This window comes from Corythoichthys intestinalis, chromosome 11, assembly GCF_030265065.1.
Source record: "Corythoichthys intestinalis isolate RoL2023-P3 chromosome 11, ASM3026506v1, whole genome shotgun sequence".
Taxonomy (NCBI): domain Eukaryota; kingdom Metazoa; phylum Chordata; class Actinopteri; order Syngnathiformes; family Syngnathidae; genus Corythoichthys; species Corythoichthys intestinalis.
This window is the reverse complement of record NC_080405.1, coordinates 46,494,042-46,519,955: the sequence shown is the minus strand read 5'-3', so window position 1 is coordinate 46,519,955 and position 25,914 is coordinate 46,494,042. Positions and strand designations below refer to the sequence as shown.

Here is a 25,914-nt window from a genome sequence, read left to right as displayed (position 1 = left end):
GATGCATCGCCGCATCGATTATTGTTGACACCACTAGTAAACAGCTTTTAGATCTCGATCTCTCACTATTTCACAGCATTGGCATATTATTTCTTAGTACTCTCTGACAGCGATGATGTTATTTTAATGCCTTACCAATACTAGTATCATTGCAACACTAGACAAATTAGCAACTTATCGTCCTTACCTTCAAGTCTGTACTTTTGTAAAGTGTGTTCCAGAACATTACAAACTCAGGGCATCAGCAAACTTCCCACTTTGTGAGCAATCCCATGCAGATTGTGACTGAGAACATCAAATTCACAAGGGTAACGTCGCCGGATAAATCCCCGAGTGGCTGTGGGCTTTGTCGCCATACAAGCAGTGCAAGGCTGAATGAAGTTTAGTGGCGTCCTGGACTGGCTTACATATTCGATATTTATTCCCCCCTACTTTGTTCGGTAAGCCTGTTAGCACGGAGCTTAGCACGCGGGTTGATATTGGAGTCTGGTGGCATTTAGAGAAACTTGATTAGTTTTTCTTCTTTCTCTGTGCATCTATCCATTCATGTTTGTCATTTTTCACCTCTCACTTCTGCTTTTCGTGTGTGTCATTTTCTTCTACACATGCCCATTCATTTTGCAGACACTTTTTTTTGTCCTCCTGTCTCCCTCCTCTTTTTTTTTTTTTTTTTTTTTTTTACACATTCAGCCTTTTAGCTCCTTGGCGCTAATACCGAGCCAGTCATAAGACGAGAGGATAAGCTCCAGTCCTGACACCGGCGAGCCGCATTCAGCACTTTGAGCGCCGCGCTATGCTAATTCGATGTTTGAGCTGAGCTCGTCACAGAGCTTCTATAGGCGAACATGCTTGTTCAATATATAAAAATTAGGGCTGTCAAACGATTAAAATTTTTAATCGAGTTAATTACAGCTTAAAAAATAATTAATCGTAATTAATCGCAATTCAAACCATCTAATATGCCATATTTTTCTGTAAATTATTGTTGGAATGGAAAGATAAGACACAAAACAGATATATACATTCAACATACGGTACATAAGTACTGTATTTGTTTATTATAACAATAAATCAACAAGATGGCATTAACATCATTAACATTCTCTTAAAGTGATCCATGGATAAAAAGACTTGTAGTTCTTAAAAGATAAATGTTAGTACAATATATAGACATTTTATATTAAAACCCCTCTTAATGTTTTCGTTTTATTAATATTTGTAAAATTTTCAATCAAAAAATACACTAGTAGCTCGCAATTGTTGATGTCAATAATTACACCATGCTCACTCATGGTACTAACCCATAAAATCAGTTGGACCCAAGCGCCAGCAGAGGGCGCCAAACACCAAAAAACAAGTAATAACCGGGCGTTACACTGTACTGTCATTTTAATCTGTTTGAGCGGGGCATGTGCGTTAATTGCGTCAAATATTTTAACGTGATTAATTTAAAAAATTAATTACCGCCCGTTAACGCGATAATTTTGACGGCCCTAATAATAATAAATCGGTAAACGGCCACTGTACTGACCGGTCAATTATATTGTTAAAAATACATCCAGAACTCTATTTTACGAGAATAATGATAACTACTAATGATCGTGGCTAGGATGAAAACTACATGTAAAATGAAATATTCTGCACCTCACCCTGTATTCCGCTTAAAGTTTTGATTTCCGCGGAAAGCGTTGAAATCTGTAGTAAATTCCGCAATTTCATTTCAGCATCATTTTATTTCTTTGTATTTAATATTTTTATATTTTTGTAAATGCATTATTTCGTAACAAGAAATAGCAAAACATTGTATTTTATTTATCGTTATTATATATTGCAAGACTTCAAGAATTCAACATGATGAATTGAATTAACAAGCCTATTAAAAGGCTATTTTTGTATTCATTTTCTCTTTTAAGATTACATAACATTGTCATTATCGGGGAAACCCATCACACAAAAAGCTCAAAGGTGATCCCTGCCCTTCATTCATTCAATCTGTCTGTCTCTGTCCTCTTTTTCGTAACTTTCCTTCCCAAAGCCCCGATCATTTTCCACCTGGCCTCAAAACCACAATAGATGCTGACAAAAGCCATTCAAAGTCACACATTAACTTTGATACAAAAGACACTGACCTTTCACAAACTTTGCTTGTCAGGTGAAACATTAGGTGTTCACTTCCTGAAACTGGACAACCAGCTTACCCTTGATTTGCGGACTGGCTTTCAACCATTTACTGCTATACCGATGAGTGTATTCGCAGAGTATAGTTCTCATTTTGTAGATTTGGAGAAAGACGCTTGCCCAGCTTGTCTGTGAATCTCAAGTTTCTAAGCTACTAAACACTGAAAGATATCAGATCACTGGATTTGACATCAGCAGAGCTTTTGAGTAGCAGATAAAGATGATTCTGAACTTTGTTTTTATGAGGGCAGAATTGGTAGCATTTTGCAAGCCAAGAATAGGGATGCCCCAGATCCCACGTCATGATCGGAAATCTGGCCTGAACGTCATTTTCAGAGGGTCAGAATCGGGTTAAAAAGATCGGGTTTTTGAAATGTATGTATTTGTTTTTAAGTATTAACTCACTGACTGGGATTAACAGCGATAAACACCCAATCTAGTACTGCAACGATTAATCAATTAACTCGAGTAATTCGATTTAGAGAAAAACTCAGACATTTTTTTTCTCGAGTATTCATTTAATTAGAGTGGCTTTATAATGGTTTGTTTTGAAAGTATTTGCATTTAGTTTTATTGATTTGGTTGGATACTCTGCCCTCTAGTGGCAACAGTCAGTGTTGTTAATAATGACGTTCGAGTATAGCGGCGTTATTTTTGTCAGTAGTGAGTTAATCTAATTAATTTTCCCATCTTTGCAACGCTGTTACCGTTACTGAAGATGTAAAGTCGTGCGTTCTAATGCGTTACTACGTTGGTTGAATGACGCGAGGAATGTCTGAGAGACACGGAGAGAGCAGAGCGGGAGAGGAGAGGAGGGGAAGGGGGTTGTGATGCCGTTGCAAACGCGATGCTAGGTGGCTTGGAGCGTTAGCGTAGTATTTGCGTTCTCGCTAGCATTAGCATTTAGCGTGGCAAGCTTCATGTTAAATGCTCGGGAAATTTTTTACACACTTTGTGGCGTTCAGGTGGGTACAATTAGTTGAAAATAATGGACTGTTTTCCTGTTCAGTATGTATTGTCATCACCAAGTTGGTGTTGTCCTTGTAGATGCTACAATATCATAATTATTTTTTGTTTTTTATTACTAAAAATAGTTTTTAATCAAAACACCTTGAGCAAAGACAGAAGAGGGAAGAGATTCAAGCCTCACCTGTATATTGAAGGTGTGATGGAACACACAAGTCACAGTTTAGTACAACAGCGTTTGAAAGTTAAAGTCTGTATTAGGGTTGTTCTGATCATGTTTTTTTTGCTCCCGATCCGATCCCGATCGTTTTAGTTTGAGTATCTGCCGATCCCGATATTTCCCGATCCGATTGCTTTTTTTTGCTCCCGATTCAATTCCAATCATTCCCGATAATTTTTCCCGATCATATACATTTTGGCAATGCATTAAGAAAAAAATGAAAAAAACTCGGACGAATATATACATTCAACATACAGTACATAAGTACTGTATTTTTTTGTTATGACAATAAATCCTCAAGATGGCATTTACATTATTAACATTCTTTCTGTGAGAGGGATCCACGGATAGAAAGACTTGTGACTTTGTATATTGTGACTAAATATTGCCATCTATTGTATTTGTTGAGCTTTCAGTAAATGATACTGTAGTCATGCCCAAATGCATGATGGGAAGTGGAACCATTACTGTGCATAGTGCTACCAATTGATATATCTTCTCTGTGTTGGCAAATAACATAAGGTGTTAAGATAAAGATCAATTGCTACCTTGCACATTGCACACCACATTGCTTCCCATGGTATTTCTAATTATAGGGAGAGGGATTGAAAGGTTTTAGCCAATTAAAAAAAGGCTCCAAAGGCTGCTAAAATTCACTCTACTCATTTTACGCTGCCTTTTACCTCTCTTTATAGGTAAAACGGCGCCATTACAGATTGAGCGCGACAATGCATGAGTGGGTCGTGCAGCGCATGCATTAATTGCGTTAAATATTTTAACGTGATACATTTTTTAAAAAATTAATTACTGCCGTTATTAGGATGAATTTGATAACCCTACCTTAAGCCTAAACTAAAGACTCTGGAAGAGTGAAACATATTATGTCTGTAACGTTAAATACAATTAGAAAACGATTTAATAAAAAAAATATATATATATTAAAAAAAGGCATGGCCAATATTTTTTTGCCGAATCCGGTACTTTGAAAATGACGTGATCAGACCTGATCTTTACACTCTTTTTTTAAGTGAAATTTTAAAAAATGTACAAAGGATGACCTATGTTTTTTTTTTTTTTAATGAAATAGTTCGATTCAGTCAGTTACTATAAACATATTTGATGTGAAAGACGTTATAGAATGGATCATGTAATAATGTGTAGAACATGAAAAGTAACGTAAGTTACTTTGCTGAGTAACTAATCACTCTGTTGAGGTAACTGAGTTACTAACTCAGTTATTTTGAGGGGAGAAACAATTTGTAACTGTAACTAATTACTTTTTTAAAGTAAGATTACCAACACTGGCAACAGTTAATATAACATAACTCATTTAACATGGCTGAATCCTGCTGCTCCCTGTTCAGGCCAACATAAGCTTTTTTTTTTTAATGCATTAATAATAATTAATTTAGTAATTTAGTTTATAGGTTAATTTAGCTTTTTTTGTGGGAACATGCGTTTGAACGATTTGTTCAGAGTATTTAAAAAAATATATAAAAAGTTAGCATTTTATAGCATTTAAGCTAGCGGACTTTTGCTATGCAAGTTAGCCAATTGTTCTTTTGTTGTACTTAGATCATTATTTATTGATTTTTTTAAATACCGTTTGAGGCCAATCTCAGGTATTTTAATGTATTTTTAAATGAAAGTGCAATCCTGCATTGTTTGAAGAAACATTCAGGAATTTCGTTTTTGCATTTAATGCTCATTTGACACCATAGCAAGCCTTTGTTTTACATCTCCTAAAATTTATTCTGCAACACATTAAATGTTCCTAATCTGATTACTCAATTATTCGAATTTACTAGTTGATAGATTAATTGACTACTTAAATCCTTGATAGCTACAGCTCTTGTCCAATCCATTTTGACTTGGGCGGTTGATTATCAATGGCAGTGAGCATGATCACTGCCAGCCTTCCCAGTTGGAACAAACTTTGTTGCACAGCAAAGAGAAAATGTCAAGCGACAGCAAAAAAAAAAAAAAAAAAAATCAAGAAAATAACAACCAAGCTAGCTCAATTTATGACTTTTACAATTTAATCACAAAAATTTTACGATTCTCTCACCGAAACAACAACTAGAAATAACCCATAAATTCTGTCAGTTTAAGACAGAAATTCGCCAAGGATTTAATGGCCTTGTTTTAGTTGAATTAATTTTTTATTTTTTATTTTGGGGGGGGGGGGGGGGGGGGGGACGTCAGTGTAAGCAATATGTCTACAGGCTAGAGAGGGAATCAATCGAAAATTTGACCCTGTCAGTTTTTTTGCCCATGGGGTGGTTTTGGTAGGGATTGTGGTGTCAGATTTTGGCTGACAATGCTCGTCAATGTCACTGTTAAAAATGTATATTCATATTTGTTCGATGAAAAGGTTTGGTACTGTATCATAGAAAGGTTTAGCCCCAGAAAATGCATTTGACCAGTCCCTTTTCAAATTGTCTTTCAGATCTCCTTATCAGACTGGCCAAGGACAGGTTCGGATCCCTTCAGACTGAATACCAGAAGGTGGGTGGATTCCTTTCCAAGTAGTGAACACATTTGGAATAGCCTGAGAAATCACATCTTGTTATAAATGCAAATGTTTCCTCACGGTACATCGTAGAAATCCCCAGAAGTCCGTTTTGTATTCTTTCTACGCGTGTACGCATGCCTCATGTCTTTTGTTTGGATCATTTCCTCTTTGGTTTCAAGGTTGTTTGTGTTTATTCCTGCTCTTCCTTTGACGCTTGTGTTTTATTGCTTTGTCTTCTGCATGCGTCTTCTTCTTCTTCTTCATCTGAAACCATCTGACATCTCCTTCAGCCAGAGAACATAGTGCTGAGCCTGCAGGTAAAATTAAAAAGTGCAAAGCAAACATCACCTCTCCGCGAGAGACATACTTTTTGTTTGTTTGTTTTCGTTTTTGCGTTTACATTTTTCACCGTTAAATGCACGATTCTGTTTTTTACTTTCTAAGAAAACATGTTTGACCTGTTTTAAAGTTTGCATTTAGCCACATGAGCGAGAGAGGAACTTTACTTTACTTATTCAAACTTTGTTGACTCTCCATTTCTTCCTCTAGGGCAGTGGTTCTTAACTTGGGTTTGATTGAATCCTAGAGGTTTTGTGAGTACGTCTCAAGGGTTTGATTAAGGTTAAGACACGCAGAGCCCCATTTTTATACGCTCACTAAATCTAGGAAAAATGACATTTTAGACCAGGTTTTGGATTGGTTTGCCCCCAGTTTACAGGCTTTATCCAAATTCTTTTAGTTGCCTGTCCTCTAACTGATCATACCTGTCAAGTTGTACGTTTTCGGCGTAGTTTGTACAAGTGAGCACTGATTTTTAAATGTGTACGCCGTACGTTCAAAATCTGTACGTTTTCGTGCATTGTTTTTTTCTTCTCTATTTGGATTTTGTCACCGTCTCGGCAACGAGACGATGCATTACTACGTTGGTTGAATGACGCGAGAAAAGTCAGAGACACTGAGAGAGAAGAGTGTTGTGACGCTGTAGCAAACGCGATGCTAGGCTAGGTGCCTCCAATATTTCCTGACTGTAGCCGACAGCCTACAATCTACGCCTAGATATCAAATGCTTATAGAACTACATGCGAAATGGCAGACGGCGGCGTTAATAAACAGCTGCCATTTTGAAGCAGTAGACTTCTCAGAAAGGCTCTGTTGTAGTCAACCTTCCTAGCCAACTTAAGTAACTTTTTACGTAAAATACTCCTAAATCGGCAAAATCTTGACTTGAATCTACCTTTAAATGATGAAACAGTTTTAAAACTTTAACATGTTGAAAGTAGACAGAATGGAACTAATGCAAAAACGGTAGCAATCTTAACAACTTTAACAGTTGATTCACAACATTAAACGATTTCCAAACATAGCAAAGGTTACTATGTTTCATTTATTTGTTATTTTACATGAAAGGTAACACCAGTTACTTTGCCAAGTAACTAATTACTCTTACCTTCAGGTAACTGAGTTACTAACTCAATTTCTTTTTGGTAGAAGTAATTTTTAACTAATTAATTACTTTTTAAAAGTAAGATTAACAACACTGGCCATAAAGATGAAGTCTGCAGAATGAAAAGTGACGAAAGCGGAGATTTCATTCTGCCAATTTGTTGCCGAACATAATTTGCCTGCAACTATTGCTGATCACTTCTCAGAATTAGCAAAAGAAATGTTCCCTGACTCAAAGATTGCATCGGTAAGTTAATTTTATTAATTGAACTTTTTAATTTATGATTGGACACACTAACGAACTACCTTCGAGTCAAACTGAATTGCGAGCTGAAGTGCAGCCATCAAGACGTGATAGAAATTGCCAAAAGTGCTACATACAATTATAACAAAAGTCAATGTTAAATTTTAGTAATCATGATGTAGCTGAAGATATTGATTGTTCTTTGATTGCACCAGGTTATATAATACAATATTACCGATAAATTCATATTATTTTCAAAATTCAGTTTTATTTTTGTTTCATATTGCACGCTACATACAACGTTGTAAGATTAGTCACCAATTTGTAAGGGCATACGTCACTATTTGTAAGATTGCCAACGGCCTCGGGTTGACAGGTATGTCTTATGGGAGGAGAAACTGGTTTGCTCAGTGGAAGGTTGACTTGCACTTGATATTAGGAAGTATAACAAACCTATGGGCAGCGTGGTTTTTAAATTTTGACGCATTTAAAAACATCAAAATGGCTGTCAAATTGTTAAGATTTTTGAACAGAAATTCACTTAGATATTAGTTTGCTAGCTTCGATATATCAGTTTTGAATCTGGCGGGGAAAAAAATAAATATCTCATCTAATTCCGTATGGCACATGTGTCTCTGTTAACACATGTGAAACTTGTGGGGTTTGGTACCGTTATCAAGGTTAAAAACCACTGCTATAGGGAATAAAGTTTTGCTAATTGGTTGTCCAGTAATGCTAATTAACTGCACAAGAAATGTATCAAGTATCGGTACCGATAACCATTTTGAATAATACTTTACACTTATTTTATACATTGTACATTATAAGGAGCCCCAAAAGGGACATCGACAGAAATAAAATAAATTTAAGCAACCAGGTGTGCACCACATTGTTTGTGGTACGCACCAGTTTCTAGTGCGCGCTGGAAACTATCTGTTAATCACTAGCATTATATTGCATTTAAGCTAGCGGAATTTTGCAATGCAAGTTAGCCAATTGTTGCATTTGTACAATTTGCTAACTTGCATAGCAAAAGTCCGCTAGCTTAAATGCTTTATAATGCTAATATTTACAACAATTGGCTAACTTTCTAAGCAAAAGTCCGCTAGCTTAAATGCTATATAATGCTAATGTTTACTAGATAGTTTCTGGTGCGCTCCAGATCGCTTAAATTTATTTTATTTCTGTCGATGTCCCTTTAGGGCAAGTTTAGGGCTCTTGAGCCGCATGCTGTTCTTTAGCACTGCCCTAGTACCTCGCTGGAGCTTTTCCAAAAATGTTTGGAAATGGAAAAAGATGGTGGAGGGAATTGTAGTAGTCACGTGGTGCATCATTCTCTATAGGATGCACTGTAGGGAAAATAAACATTTAAGGCTCATCGTGAAGGCTCATTATGCATTTTTAGCCAACTTAGTCATTTTGATGGTAGGCTAATATAGCTAATATAGATACATACTGTACAGAATGTGTTGGCTTAACTATAAGGCTTATATAAGGCTTTTTTTTTTTTTTGGGGGGGGGGGGGGGGTTGGGTGTGGCTCCAAACTTTTTTTTTTTTTGGTCCAATATAGCTCTTTCAACATTTTGGGTTGCCGACCCCTGCTTTAGGGGCTTAACAGTTTTTAATATTAAACATTCCAAAATATTCATTCTTTCAGGTAAACACTTCCAAATGTGTAACATTCCAAAATGTCGACGTTTGGACTCAAATGTGTATAGTAGCGTTGTGACAAAATATCGAAATGGTGATATATGGTAATACCTTGTATCCCAAAAGGTTCTCGATACAGTATGCTCCTGCCAAGAATCAATATGTCGTTTTAAAAAGGTGTCACTGTTTAAAAAACAAAACAAAAAAAAAGGAACCAACAAGTTGTTACCAAAATCTTCCACTAAAATAGTGTCTCTTTTAACTGAATGGCTGTCATTGACTGCGCTAGACGTACAATCCATTTAGTTCGTTATTTCGAAACCAGACCATTCGCAACCAACCCTTCCGATATAATAGGGGTGTGTCGCGATACTTTGTATCCAGAGGCGGAGTTTGACTTTTGGGCCATGGGGGCACAACATGTTGATGACCCCAAACTTACAAGAATATTTATAATAATAAGTTGAAAATGAGCGGTTTGTTTTTTGTTTGTTTCCCATCACTCTTATGGGGAATTCTAAATCAGGCTGCTTAGGACAGCTATACTTTTCGCGAAGGTCATCATCCACATGGTACGCCCGCTGGTGTCGTGCCAATGTAGTTACCCCAGTCAAAAGTTGTATCCCCTGGGTGGAGCCATATGGAGGTAGATTTGTGTCTTCATTATTCGATCCAAAAAAAAAAAAAAATGTGTTTGAAGGCAAAAATAAATTTAAAACTCAAAATAATGCATTTGAAAGCTATTTTTCTTTGAATATTTTTCTTGATTAAAGTCCTTTTTTTGTTGTTGATTGAAGCAACTTTTTTGATTGAAGTGATGTTGTTTTGCGTTTGGGCCACATTTTGGCTAGGACATTTGTGTCTTTATTATTCAATCAAAAAATAAGTTGTTTCAAACAAAAAATATATATTTTCAAACGAAAAATCACTTCAATCAAAAAAAAAAACATTTCAATCATAGAAAAGGTTTTTGAATCCGAAAAAATATTTGAAACTCAAATATTTGTATTTGAACATATTGAAAAAACAATTGCCCTCCCCTAATTTAAAAAAAATAATAATATGCAAAGCAAATGACCGTCTAAGGTGCCAGTCACATCATCTGTTTAAAAAAAATTTTGACCCTTTATAAAAATATATTTTTTTGTTCATTTCATTCATTTTTGTTGTTTGCTTAATGGCTTTGCAACTTATATATATATATATATATATATATATATATATATAGACACACAATTCAATTACATGCATTGACGCTTTTCGGCCACCAGCATTTCATAATGAACAGGAAGTGATAAAAAAATCAACAGCAAATGACCTGAAATGCCCCAAAGTTAAACTCATTGGTTAGTTTTGACCGCCATAGACGTACAATCAAATGAATTGGACGTCTACTAGTGATAAACTCAATTCAATTCACAGCAGAAGGAGGAAGAGAGCTTGTTTTTCTGTTTATTATTTGTGTAGTAAAATATTGTACAATAATTTTCTGGCCTACATATCGATAATTGTTTTATCGCCATTTTGTGAAATAATCGATCGTGAGCCTTATATCGCAAATCGTATCGTGAGGTACCCAGAGGTTTAAATCCTTAGCTTAACCAAAACATCCACCTTTGTGTACAGTATAAATAAAGTGAGGAGCAGAAGTATTTGAAACTTCAGACTAGTGCTGCAACGATTAATCGATTAACTCGAGTAATCGATAAGAAAAAAATATTCGAATTAAATTGTGTTTTGAGTATTCGTTTAATTAAAGTGGCATTGTAATGGTTTATTTTGAAAGTGTTTACATTTAGTTTTATTGATTAGGGTGGAAACACTGCCCTCTGGTCTGCCTCATTTTACATAGCTGAATCCAACTGTTCCCTGTTAAGACCAACGTAAGCTAAGTTTTTGTTTGGGCTAATGTTTTTTAATGCATTCGTAATCTAGTTAAAAGGTATATTTAGTCATGCTTTGTGGGAATATGAGTCCGAACCATTTGTTGGGAGCATTGTTTAAAAAAAAAACAAAAACAAAAAAAACAGATTTTATAGCATTTAAACTAGCGGAATTTTGCTATGTATGCCAATTGTTCTTTTGTTGTACTTAGATCCTCATTTATTTTTTTTTTATACTGTTTGAGGCTCATCCCAGGTATTTTAATTTTTCATGTTCCTTTTCCGATTACTCGATTATTCGAACTAACTAGTTCATCGATTAATCGACTACTAAAATAATCGATAGCTGCAGCCCTACTTCAGACCTCTACCTATTTTCTAAGTGGGTGAACTTGCAAAATCACAAGGGGTGCAGATGCTTCTGCTCCTCACTGTACATGAATATGCATTTCTGGTGCTTATTAACAATTCCAGAAATTTCCAGATTTGCTCATAAACATACACAATAGTCATGTACATTTCTTGTTGATAAACCATCCCAAAATAGATATCGTCTAGTAAAATCTAGCATGAGTTTTCGCCAAGCATGAAGCTGCTACCTCCTTCCAGCCCGAAGAGGCTCCGGCGGCTGTTTTGGTGGATTTTAACGTCTTAACAGCGACATGCCGCCACCTCATCTTTGCGGAAGGTCACATTCTTCCTTCGGGCTCTCGCCATAACAAAGCGATCTTCCAAAAATAGTGCAAGCTGCGAGCCATTGAGGAATAGAGGAGGGGAAAAAAAGCAATTTTTTGGTTGTTATTGTGATGACTCAGTCCCTGACAAGTTGATTTTGAACACAATCTTCTCAGTGAAACTGGAATTGTAAGGTTTATATTTTGTTTTTTGGTCCTTGGATACTCATTTAAGTCCAACTTTCTCTGCAGTTGCTCGGCTGGAAGTCCATCTTTTCATCAAAAATTCCGTCTTTTTGCCTTCGTTAGTAATGCGGCAGCACCACAGGGATACACGCATTGAACTCCGAGGCGTGCGCCAACAATAATGTGCTTTCCTGGCATTGATCATATTTAATAACTCTGCAGAATAGTTCATTATTAGGCTTTTCTTACGGTTTCAGCTAATCTTTGACATTGTGTTGTGTAATCTTATCCCGTTCGGACACACAGTGGAGAAGTTGTCCGATTAATTTATCATTTACTGGTGCACACTTTCTTTTATCACTGTTCTCCTTTTTGTTGCACGCCAACACTTAGATTTTCTGGCGCTACACCATCCTGAAATATCCATACATGTCTATAAACCCAAGGCCGGCCTAGCCTATACGCAGACTATGGAGCTGCTTAGGGCCCCTGACCACTAGGGGGCCCCCAATCTGGCAACCTCATTTTATACGTTTTTAATAGAGCATCGTGAATAATGTGGCGCGCATTGCCATTTATCTATGCAAACATCAATTTTCTTGTAATTACAATCTGGGAACCTGGGGAGTGACGTTGAACCTGCTTTGCGATGATTGGTGCTCAAACTTGCTTGGAAAATAGATGCACGAATATGTCCAAGAGAATTTATCCTTCTGGAGCAGAGAAACAAAAAATCTGATTAATATACAAAATATGGACGTATGGGTTGGATTGCATGTATGGGTTTCACAGTACACTGCGATTAAATGGTGGGCCAAAAATATGGGCCCCTTGGCATTATTTTGCTGAGGGCCCCCAAATGGCCTGGGCTGGCCCTGTATGAACCACTTGTGTTACGCTGATAACTGTGTCTGATAACTGAATGCAAAAAACTAACCAGGCATTGGCTCAAATATGGAAATTTGAGTTGCACTGATATCATTTTTGGATCCCGATAATGATTCCAACAATCGCTGATGCTAATACTTTACCGTAGCGAAATTTTTTCCCCATCCATCCATCCATCCATCCATCCATCCATCCATCCATCCATCCATCCATCCATCCACCCACCCTCGGGTCGTGGGGGCAGCAGCTTAAACAGGGAAGTCCAGACTTCCCTCTCCCCAGCCACTTCAACCAGCTCCTCCGGCGGGATCCCAAGGCGTTCCCAGACAGTAGTCTCTCCACCGTGTCCTGGGTTGTCCCTGGGCCTCCCGCCGGTGGGACATGCCCGGAACACCTCTCCAGGGAAGCGTCTAGGAGGCATCCGAATCAAATGCCCGAGTCACCTCAACTGGCTACTCTCAACACGGAGGAGCAGGGCTGTCAACAGACTTGCAGGGGCCCGGGGACAAGAGAACATTATAGGAAAAAAAAGGAAAAAACTACATATTTGAAATATTTAATACGTTACAGTTTTTAAGTATAAATATTATGTTCAACTCAATATAATCAGACAATGATTTCAATAAAAAATATGTGAATATAAAGTAAAATAAATTAAGAGTCATTCAGGAGCCCCCTATGGTCCTGAGGCCCGTGACAACATACCTGGTTGCCCCCCCCCCCCCCCCCCCCCCACCCACCTGTCGATGAGCTTGCAGAGTAGTAGCGGCCTGACGCCGAGACCCTCCGGATGACCGAGCTCATCTCTAAGGGAGAGCCCAGCCACCCGGCGGAGGAAACTCATTTCAGCCATTTGTATCCGGATGTTGTTCTTTCGGTCACGACCCACAGCTCGTGACCATGGGTGAATGTAGTAACATAGATCGACTTCTTCACCACGACGGACCGGTGATGAGTCCGCTTCACTGCAGATCCTGCACTGATCTGCCTGTCAATCTCCCGGTCCAGCCTACCGTCACTGGTGAACAAGACCCCAAGATACTTGAATTTGTCCGCTTGGGGCAAAATCTCATCCTGACCCGGAGAGGGCACACCACCCTTTTCCGATTGAGGACCATTGTCTCTGATCTGGAGGTGCTGATCTTCATCCCACCCGCTTCACACTCGACTGCGAACCGCTCCAGTGAGAGATGGAGGTCACGGCTTGATGAAGCCAACAGCACCACATCATCTGCATAAAGCAGAGATGCAATGCTGAGGCCACCAAAATGGACCCTCTCGACGCTTCGGCTACGCCTAGAAATTCTGTCCATAAAAATTATGAACAGAATCTGTGACAATGGGCAGCCTTGGCGAAGTCCAACCCTCAATGGGAACAAATTCGACTACACGACACGACACGAGTTGTACACCTGTTGTACAGGCATCGAACAGCCCTTACCAAGAGGCTCGGTACCCCATACTCCCGGAGCACCCCCCAAACGACTCCCCAAGGCACACGGTCGAACGCCTCCTCCAGATCCACAAAACACATACTAGTCCTTCTTAAAAAATTAGCATATTGTGATAAAAGTTCATTATTTTCTGTAATGTACTGATAAACATTAGACTTTCATATATTTTAGATTCATTACACACAACTGAAGTAATTCAAGCCTTTTATTGTTTTAATATTGATGATTTGGGCAAAAAAGTCAAGAAACACAAAAACCCGATCTCAAAAAATTTCATCCGACCAATACAAAAAAGTGTTTTTTAATACAAAGAATGTCAACCTTCAATTAATTATATCAGCAATGCACTCAATACTTGGTCGGGAATCCTTTTGCAGAAATGACTGCTTCAATGCGGCGTGGCATGGAGGCAATCAGCCCGTGGCACTACTGAGGTGTTACGGAAACCCAGGATGCTTCGATAGCGGCCTTAAGCTCATCCACAGTGTTGGGTCTGGTGTCTCTCAACTTCCTCTTCACAATATTCCACAGATTCTCTATGGGGTTCAGGTCAGGAGAGTTGGCAGGCCAATTGAGCACAGTAATGCCATGGTCAATAAACCATTTACTAGTGGTTTTGGCACTGTGAGCAGGTGCCAGGTCATGCTGAAAAATGAAATCTTCATCTACATAAAGCTTTTCAGCAGATGGAAGCATGAAGTGCTCCAAAATCTCCTGATAGCTAGCTGCATTGACCCTGCCCTTGATAAAACACAGTAGACCAACACCAGCAGCTGAGATGGCACCCCAGACCATCACTGACTCTGGGTACTTGACACTGGACTTCAGACATTTTGGCATTTCCTTCTCCCCAGTCTTCCTCCAAACTCCGGCATCTTGATTTCCGAATTACATGCAAAATTTGCTGCCATCTGAAAAAAGTACTTTGGACCATTGAACAACAGTCCAGTGCTGCTTCTCTGTAGCCCAGGTCAGACGCTTCTGCCGCTGTTTCACACATGCCTGTGCACGGTGGCTCTGGATGTTGTTACTCCAGACTCAGTCCACTGTTTCTGCAGGTCCCCCAAGGTCTGGAATCGGCCCTTCTCCACAGTCTTTCTCAGGTTGCGGTCACTTCTTCTGGTTGTGCAGCGTTTCCTGCCACACTTTTTCCTTCCCACTGAGGTGCCTTGATACAGCACTCTGGGAACAGCCTATTCGCCCAAAAATTTCTTTCTTTGTCTTAGCCTCTTGCTTGAGGGTGTCAATGACGGTCTTCTGGACAGCAGTCAGGTCTGCAGTCTTGCCCATGATTGCGGTTTTGAGTAATGAACCAGGTTGGGAGTTTTTAAAAGCCTCAGGAATCTTTCGCAGGGGTTTTGAGTTAATTCGTTGATTCAGATGATTAGGTTAGTAGCTTCGTTAGAGTACCTTTTCATGTTATGCTAATTTTTTGAGATAGGGATTTTTTGTTGACTTTTTTGCCAAAATCATCAATATTAAAGCAATAAAAGGCTTGAACTACTTCAGTTGTGTGTAATGAATCTAAAATATGTTTATCAGTACATTACAGAAAATAATGAACTTTATCACAATATGCTAATTTTCTGAGAAGGACTAGTATAGACTGGTTGGGCGAACTCCAATGCAGTACTTATCCATTCCACAAATGTCCATATTTACGTCAAAACACTCATGGTTTAAAAAAAAAAAAAGTTCATTCACACATTTACATATAGCATATGAATATGCATTCAACACACCATTTCACACATAAATATGCATAAACATCAATGGCTGTGTATTTTTAGTACTTAACCAATCATCTATGCATTATATAGAAACTCCTGACTTTCATCCATCCCTCCACCCCCCAGGCGGTCTACTATGAGGTGGGCTTCCTGGTGTGCGCGGCGGTTGGCGTCCTGTTCACCGTTCTGGTGCCCGTGGTGGGCCTCTTCTTCTGCATGTGCCGCTGCTGCGACAACTGCGGCGGCGAGATGCACCAGCGGCAGAGGAAGAATGCCGACTGTAGACGAGGCTTGCTGGGCACGCTGCTCTTCTCCACCTCGCTGGTGATCACGTGAGTGTGGCTCAGACTTTATGCTTCATGACATATGTCAACTTTTATATAAATGGAATATTGTGTATGTGTGTGTTCGTTCCCTATGGATTCCGAAACGGCTCAGCCAATTTTCTTGAAAATTTACACATTTGTAATATAAGCGTTTGCGAGCGTTTTTAGGTAGGTTTTGTATCGAAGTACCCCCGATAAGTATCGAAAATTGAAAAAATCGGGTTGGAAAAAGAATGGCCTGATTTTAAACAAATTTCACACACCTGTAGAGAGTGGCATCAATAATTTTGCAGAGCTTTCAATAGTATAGGAAAAAAAAAAAAATCCAAAACCGATATATTCCGATTGCTCCTAACCATGTGTTGGATTTTAACAAAAATTGGCAGATTTGTTGTTGGGGTCATTGACAATCACCATGGAAATTTTCACACAGTAGTGCCCCAAAATAGAGCGACAAATTGACAATCAATAATCCGCTAATGGGACTCATTTCAAAAGTGATGGAATGTAGTTCGGGCCTTAGAATTATGTGGTCAATTGGTAGCGCAATCTGACATTGAGGCTCATTTTTTATGAACTTTAAACATTTTTCAGGGGAGCAAAATTGAACAACTTGCAGCCCAAGGTGGTAAGTGTGGAACCACTGAATTGGCTGCCAAAAGTCATGGGGAAGCCCTGATTTCGCTGTTTCTTACGTGTCAATTTAACAAATCTTGACCCCAACAATCCAGCACAAGTAGTATGCCTGAACTACATTCCAAAACACCTGATTTTGGGTTACAGAACAAGAAGTGACTCATAAATGGCCCAAATCAACAGGAAGTGAGAAAAAAATCAACAGCAAATGAACTGAAATTCCCTGAAATTAACTCATTGGCTGCCACTGCCGGCCATAGAAGTCCAATCCTTTTGAACTGAGAGGATTGATTCGTTCATCCGCTTCCAACCTTCCCAGTTCAAATGAATTGGACTTCTATTGATAAACTCAATACAATTCACAGCAGAAGGATTAAAAAAAGCTTGTTTTTCTGTTTGTTAATTGTTTTGTAGAATATCCTAGGATGATTTCCTGACCCATGTATCGATAATTTTTATTTCGTCTTTTTGTGAGATAATCGTTATCGTGAACCCTGTATCGCAAATCGTATCGGATCGTGTGATATCCAGATGTTCCCACCCCTAGAATAAACTGTACAGATCAATCAATGGTTTGCTTCTGTTCAGTTATACAACTCTGTAGGGTGTTTCTGATTCTATCTGGGTGTAACTTAATTCAAATTGTTCCTGGGGAGAAAACATCAATTTTGTAAAAGTCAGGTAGGGATGAGTTCTTTTTTTCTTTAAAAAAAAATTTTTTAAAAAGAGACCAATGAGGTTAGTTCTGGTCCCCATTTGATGCCAGCGTCTGTGCTGGTTGCTGGGGAGATTTAATAAGTCACAACGCTCCCTGGTGTCTGCTCCTCACTCTTTGGAATTTCCAATAAGTCGGGCTCCGTCCCATCATGGAGAAAAGTCATCCCTCGTCAAAGTAAATACACTCCTGGCGCACCACCATGGCAACACCTGAAACACACCAGAATGAGTTACCAGTGTGCATACAGTGCTGGCCAAAAGTATTGGCACCCCTGCAATTCTTTCTCCCAGAAAATTATTGCAATTACAAATGCTTTGGTAGTAATATCTTTATTTATTTTGCTCGCAATGAAAAAACACAAAGAGAATGGGAAAAAAATTAAATCATTATCATTTTACACAAAACTCAAAAAATGGGCCGGACAAAAGTATTAGCACCCTTTCAAAAATCATGTGATTCTTCTCTAATTTGTGTAATTAATTAATTACTTACCTGTAGCACATAACAGGTGGTGGCAATAACTAAATCACACTTGCAGCCAGTTAAAATGGATTAAAGTTGACGCAGCCTCTGTCGTGTGTTCCTGTGTGTACCACATTGAGTATGGAGAAAAGAAAGGAGACCAAAGAACTGTCTGAGGACTTGAGAAGCAAAATTGTGAGGAAGCATGGGCAATCTCAAGGCTACAATTCCATCTCCAAAGACCTGAATGTTCCTGTGTGTACGGTGCGCAGTGTCATGGATAAGTGTAAAGCCCATGGCACTGTGGCTAACCTCCCTAGATGTGGACGGAAAAGAAAAATTGACAAGAGATTTCAACGAAAGATTGTGAGGATGGTGGATAAAGAACCTCGACTAACATCCAAACAAGTTCAAGCTGTCCTGCAATCCGAGGGTGCAACAGTGTCAACCCGTACCATCCGTCGGCGTCTGAATGAAAAGGGACTCTATGGTAGGATACCCAGGAAGACCCCACTTCTGACCCAGAGACATAAAAAGCCAGGCTGGAGTTTGCCAAAATTTACCAAAAACGTTTTGGAAGAATGTTCTCTGGTCAGATGAGACAAAAGATTAGTTTACAGGGAAAAAACGAGGCCTTCAAAGAAAAGAAAATGGTCCCTACAGTCAAACATGGCGGAGGTTCCCTGATGTTTAGGGGTTGCTTTGCTGCCTCTGGCACTGGACTGCTTGATCGTGTGCATGGCATGATGAAGTCTGAAGAATACCAACAAATTTTGCAGCATATTGAAGGGCCTAGTGTGAGAAAGCTGGGTCTCCTTCAGAGGTCATGGGTCTTTCAGCAGGACAGTGACCCAAAACACACTTCAAAAAGCACGAGAAAATGGTTTGAGAGAAAGCACTGGACACTTCTAAAGTGGCCAACAATGAGTCCAGACCTGAATCCCATTGAACACCTATGGAGAGATCTGAAAATGGCAGTTTGGAGAAGGCACCCTTCAAATCTCAGAGACCTGGAGCAGTTGGCCAAAGAAGAATGGTCTAAAATTCCTGCAGAGCATTTTAAGAATCTCATTGATGGATACCTGAAGCGGTTCTTCGCAGTTATTTTGTCTAAAGGTTGTGCTACCAAGTATTAGGCTGAGGGTGCCAATACTTTTGTCCGGCCCTTTTTTTGAGTTTTGTGTAAAATGATAATGATTTTGGGTTTTTTCATTGCAAGCAACATAAATGAAGATATTACTACCAAAGCATTTGTAATCGCAATCATTTTCTGGGAGAAATTGAGCATTATCTGACAGAATTGCAGAGGTGCAAATACTTTTGGCCAGCACTGTAGATGTTTAAAAACCATATAAGCTCTCCAATGTATGGGTTTAAAAAAAAAAAAAAAAAAAAAAAAATTCACGTTCCTCGTCTTCACCTGATTTCTTGTTGAAAGGGTTAAAGCCACAAATCCAACACACAAATACTACAGTACAGTCAATTATACTTCATAAAAGCTTTGGTTATCTGACCATAAATTGAATTTAGCACTAATGTCATTCTGCCTGCTAATTAGCCTCTTGTGGCTCATCGCCTTATGTTGATTCATACACAAACAATAGCATAGCATAATCTGACTAAGTCATGCCTAACTGATTTATTATTAATAGCAATATGTTTGCAGGGCAAGTCACTATGAATGTAAAAAAATATACAAATTATGACTTAAACCATGATAGAATCAACATTATTGTTGTTATTTTTGCGAGTGTGTCAAAAGACAACTTGTCTCATGGTGTTACCCAGCATGCATTTCCACACTCTATTTTAGTCACGGGCTGTCTAACACCATTAGTGCAAAAGGTCGCAACATGATGAGCTGGGCAACCCCCCCCTCGTGCTCGCCACTTGAATACTACGGGGGTCTAATTACTGATAATGTCGGTATCACCTGCTCACCCTAAAATCCATTAAATGTTGAGATTGGAACCCATACAGTGGGGGGAACAAGTATTCGATACACTGCCGATTTTGCTGGTTTTCCAACTTGCAAAGCATGTAGAGGTCTGTAATTTGTATCATAAGTTCTCTTTAACTGTGAGGGACGGAATCTAATATAAAAGCCCAGAAAATCACTTTGTATGATTTTTAAATAATAAATTTGCATTTAATTGCATGAAATAAGTATTTGATACATCACAAAAATCGAACTTAATATTTGGTACAGAAACCTTTTTTTGCTATTACAGATATCAAACATTTCCTGTAGTCCGTGACAAGGTTTGCACACACTACAGCAGGGATTTTGGCCCACTTCTCCATGCAGATCTTCTCCAGAGCATTCAGGTTTCGGGGCTGCTGCCAGACAACACGGACTTTCAACTCCCTCCATAGATTTTCTATCGGGTTCAGATCTGGTGACTGGCTAGGCCACTCCAGGACCTTAAGATGCTTCTTACGGAGCCACTCTTTAGTTGCCTTGGCTGTGTGCTTTGGGTCGTTGTCATGCTGGAAGACCCAGCCACGACCCATCTACAGGGCTCTCACTGAAGGAAGGAGGTTGTCAGCCAATATCTGGCGATACATAGCCCCATCCATCCTCCCCTCAATACGGTGCAGTCGTCCTGTACCCTTGGCAGAGAAGCAGGCCCAAAAAATGATGTTTCCTCCTCCATGTTTCACGGTTGGGATGGTGTTCTTGGGGTTGTACTCATCCTTCTTTTTCCTCCAAACACGACGAGCCGAGTTTAGACCAAAAAGTTCAATTTTGGTCTCATCCGACCACATGACCTTCTCCCATTGCTCCTCTGGATGCTCCAGATGGTCTGTGGCAAACTTCAGACGTGTCTGGACATGCACTGGCTTCAGCAGCGGGACCTTGCGTGTGCTGTAGGATTTTAATCCATGACGGCGTAATGTGTTTCCGATGGTTTTCTTCGAGACTGTGGTTCCAGCTCTCTTCAGGTCATTGACCAGGTCCTGCCGTGTAGTTCTGGGCTGATCCCTCACCTTCCTCATGATCAGTGATGCCCCATGAGGTGAGATCTTGCATGGAGCCCCATAACGAGGCAGACTGACCGTCAACTTGAACTTCTTCCATTTTCTAATAATCGCTCCAACAGTTGTTACCTTCTCACCAAGCTGCTTGCTTATTTTGCTGTAGCCCATCCCAGCCTTGTGCAGGTCTATTATTTTATCTCTGATGTCCTTACACAGCTCTTTGGTCTTGGCCATTGTGGAGAGGTTGGAGTTTGTTTGTTTGAGGATGTGAACAGGTGTCTTTTATACAGGTAATAAGTTCAAACAGCTGCAGTTACTTCCGGTAATGAGTGGAGAACAGGAGGGATTCTTAAGAAAGAACTAAGAGCCAAAATATTTACTAGTTGGTAATGTATCAAATACTTATTTCATGCAGTTAAATACAATTTTTAAAAAAAATTATACAATGTGATTTTTCTGGATTTTTGTATTAGATTCCGTCCCTCACAGTTGAAGAGAACTTATGCTACAAACTACAGACCTCTACATGGCTTGCAAGTGGGAAAACCAGCAAAATCGGCGGTGGATCAAATACTTGTTCTCCTGTACTGTACTGTAGTAATCCGAGATAAAAGTCACATTTGAATACTATAAACTGCCAAGCCACCCGATTCCCAATGATTATTTATCCTGCCTGCAATGAAAAAACACAAAAGAGAATGGGGGGAGAAATAAATCATTATCGTTTTACACAAAGCTAAAAAAATGGACCGGACAAAGGTGTTGGCACCCTTTGAAAAATCATGCGATTCTTCTCTAATTTGTGTAATTAACAGTACCTGTTACTTACCTATGGCACATAACAGGTGGTGGCAATAATGAAATCGCTTTTGAAGACAGTTAAAATGGATTAAAGTTGACTCAACCTCTGTCCTGTGTCCTTGTGTGTACCACCTTAAGCATGGAGAAAAGAAAGAGGACCTAAGAACTGTCTGAGGACCTGAGAAGCAAAATTGTGAGGAAGCATGGGCAATCTGAAGGCTACAAGTCCATCTCTAAAGACCTGAATGTTCTTTTGTCTACCGTGCGCAGTGTCGTCAATAAGTGTAAAGCCCATGGAACTGTGGCTAACATCCAAAAAAGTTCAAGCTGTCCTGCAGTCCGAGGGTACAACAGTGTCTACCCGTATTATCCGCCGGCATCTGAATGAAAAGGGGTTCTATTGTAAGATACCCAGGAAGACCTCACTTCTGACCCAGAGACATAAAAAAGCCAGGCTGGAGTTTGCCAAAACTTACCTGAGAAAGCCAAAAACGTTTTGGAACAATGATCTCTGGTCAGATGAGACAAAAGTAGAGCTTTTTGAGAAAAGGCATCAACATAGAGTTTGGAGGGAAAAAAACGAGGCCTTCAAATAAAAGAATATGGTCCCCACAGTCAAACATGGCGGAGGTTCCCTGATGTTTTGGGGTTGCTTTTCTTCCTCTGGCACTGGACTACTTGAGCGTGTGCATGGCATGATGAAGTCTGAAGACGACCAACAAATTTCGCAGCATAATGTAGGGCCCAGTGTGAGAAAGCTGGGTCTCCCTCAGAGGTCATGGCCTAAAACACACTTCAAAAAGCACTAGAAAATGGGTCCAGACCTGACCTGAATCCCATCGAACACCTGTGGAGAGATCTGAAAATGGCAGTTTGGAGAAGGCACCCTTGAAATCTCAGAGACCTGGAGCAGTCGGCCAAGGAAGAATGGTCTAAAATTTCAGCAGAGCATTGGAAAAAACTCATTAATGAATACCGGAAGCGGTTGTTCGCAGTCATTTTGTCTAAAGGTTGTGCTACCAAGTATTAGGCTGAGGGTGCCAATACTTTTGTCCGGCCCATTTTTGGGGAAAATTAATTAAAAATAAATTAACTCTATTGTATATGCTGCACACAGACTACTTTTCATTGTGTCAAAGTGTCATTTTGACTGTGTTGTCCCATGAAAAGATATCGTTAAATATCTGCAGAAATGCAAGGGGTGTACTCACTTTTGTGATACACTGTAATTAAACGAAATAAGGATAAGATGTAGGAGAAGTGGTCACTTGAGTGTATGCACGGACAAACATTTCTCAGTGACTCACGCCGTGATAAGTTGACTAACAGGAGGCGGTGAAATTCACTAAACGACGCCCGCGAGGGGTCCGAGCGTAGGCAGAAAATAGTCGCAGGAGGAAAATATAAAGGAACAAGAAATGACAGCGGGAAAAGGAGAAGCACAGTGGAGCCTTTTATGTATTCCAGGTCTAATTTCTGTATTCCATTCTAATATTTTATTTTTTATTGTTCCTATAATGAACAAACATTTTTTAAAATATACATTTTCCAGACTAATTCATTTTCCTTTCAAATAAAAGGCCATTTAACCCCTTCAGACCAAAGCATTCTGTTGAAGGACATGACGCGTTCGCGTCTCTAAACCAATAAATGCACTGAATTTAGTTGCTATTGCCACTTCTGGGAGATGATTGGATGAAACTATACTCGGGCTGCAGCTATCGATTATTTTAGTAATCGATAAATCGAGTTCGAATAATAGTTATTATAATAATAATTCGTTCGAATAATCGAGTAATCGGATAAGGAACATGAAAAATTAAGTTACCTGAGCTGGGCTTCACTGAAAAAAATAAAATAAACGAGGCTCTATGTACAACAAAAGAAGAATTGGCTAAATTACATAGAAAAAGTCCGCTAGTTTAAATGGTATAAACTTTTTAACAATACTCTTAACAAATGGTTCAGACACGTATTCCCACAAAAATTGGCTAAATATACAGTACCTGAAACTAAATTACGAATGCATTAAAAAAAAAAAAATTTTTTTTAAACATTAGCTCAAACAAAAACTTAGCTTAGGATTCAGCTATGTGAAATGAGGCAGACTAGAAGGCAGTGTATCCACCCATATCAATAAAACTAAATGCAAACACTTTCAAAATGAACCATTACAACGCCTTTTATTAAACGAATACTCGAAGCAGCAAAATTTTATCTTCTATAATCTTTTTTTCTAATCGAATACTCGAGTGAATCGATTAATCGTTGCAGCACTAAACTATACCCATCGAAATCAAATCATGAGTACTGTAATTACAATTATTCATCATCACCCATCAATTATCCTTTCAACATTTATTAATGATGAAAATTTGGCACCTAAATATTCATACATGTGGAAACAAATCAAATGTATACAAATCAAATTAAATTTCATGCATTAAAAGATATAGTTAGAGCTCCATCATATAAGTGCTGACAATTTGTCCCTCTGGGCTGGGAGGATTTCTGTCTCTATAAATAGCTCCACTATAGAATATACTGTCGATTGATCCTTTCTTTCTTTCTTGAGTCGGCGATTAAGAGAAGCCTGGAACAAAAAAGCTGCTTTGACTTGTGTGCTCTCTTCCATCTCTGACTCCAACAATCCTTTTCTCAGGGGATTATTTCTCTATTTTCTGTGGCTTCAAAGCGAGTTGCCTGCACTTTGTTTTTAAAGAAAACTTGTTTAAGGTACCTCGTGTGAAGCCAAGTACACCTTTCTGCGCTATTGAAATACACAACTCACTTCCATCTTGATCAGTTGATCTACATGTAAATCTTTAGACACGTAGCATGTGTGTTTGGTTGATATGTCAGTCCTTATTGGTAAAAATTACAATCCATGTACGCACGGAGGTTATGTCACTCAAATGATTTCGCTCAATGTTGCCTTTATCGGTCATTCTACATGTCGGTCAATGCTCAACAATCAATGATGTGTCAAGATATTGTGTCAAACGAAACGTTTGTGCAAGCTATCGAAAATATGTTCAAATGAAGACGCATGTACAGTTGTGGTCAAAAGTTTACATACACTTGTGAAAAACATAATGTCATGGCTCTCTTGAGTTTCCAGTTATTTCTACAACTCTGATTTTTGTCCGATAGAGTGATTGGAACAGATACTTCTTTGTCACAAAAAACATTCATGAAGTTTGGTTCTTTTATGACTTTATTATGGGTTAACAGAAAAAGTGATCAAATCTGCTGGGTCAAAAATATACATACATGGATCTGAAAAAGTAAATCATTGACTTGAACAAGTCAGGAAAGTCACTTGGAGCCATTTCAAAGCAGCTGCGGGTCCCAAGAGCAACAGTGCAAACAATTGTTTGTAAGTATAAAGTGCATGGCACTGTTTTGTCACTGCCAGGATCAGGAAGAAAACGCAAGCTATCACCTGCTGCTGAGAGAAAATTGGTCAGGAGGGTGAAGATTCAACCGAGAATCACCAAAAAGCAGATCTGCCAAGAATTAGAAGCTGCTGGAACACAGGTGTCAGTGTCCACAGTCAAGCGTGTTTTGCATCTCCATGGACTGAGAGGCTGCCGTGCAAGAAGGAAGCCCTTGCTCCAAAAGCGGCACCTTAAGGCTTGACTGAAGTTTGCTGCTGATCACATGGACAAAGATAAGACCTTCTGAAGGAATGTTTTGTGGTCAGACGAAACAAAAATCGAGCTGTTTGGCCACAATGCCCAGCAATATGTTTGGAGGAGAAAAGGTGAGGCCTTTAACCCCAAGTACACCATGCCTACCGTCAAGCACAGTGGTGGTAGTATTATGGTGTGGGGCTGTTTTGCTGCCAATGGAACTGGTGCTTTACAGAGAGTAAATGCGATAATGAAGAAGGAGGATTACCTTCAAATTCTTCAAGATAACATAAAGTCATCAGCCCAAAGATTGGGTCTTGGA

The 25,914-nt window shown here is 39.2% G+C and overlaps 1 protein-coding gene across 3 annotated transcripts in view; it reads left to right on the top strand.

Moving 5' to 3' along the window:
• The window catches only part of prom1a (prominin 1a), a 135,661-nt gene that overhangs the window by 27,624 nt on the left and 82,123 nt on the right, over nt 1-25,914 (top strand). For 2 of the 3 annotated variants that reach the window (XM_057849375.1, XM_057849374.1), the window contains exons 2-4: nt 5,814-5,872; nt 6,170-6,196; nt 16,159-16,364. In XM_057849375.1, coding sequence (XP_057705358.1) covers nt 5,814-5,872; nt 6,170-6,196; nt 16,159-16,364 — 292 coding nt within the window. The remainder of the gene's footprint in view (nt 1-5,813; nt 5,873-6,169; nt 6,197-16,158; nt 16,365-25,914) is intronic. The other variant, XM_057849376.1, reaches the window with a different exon arrangement.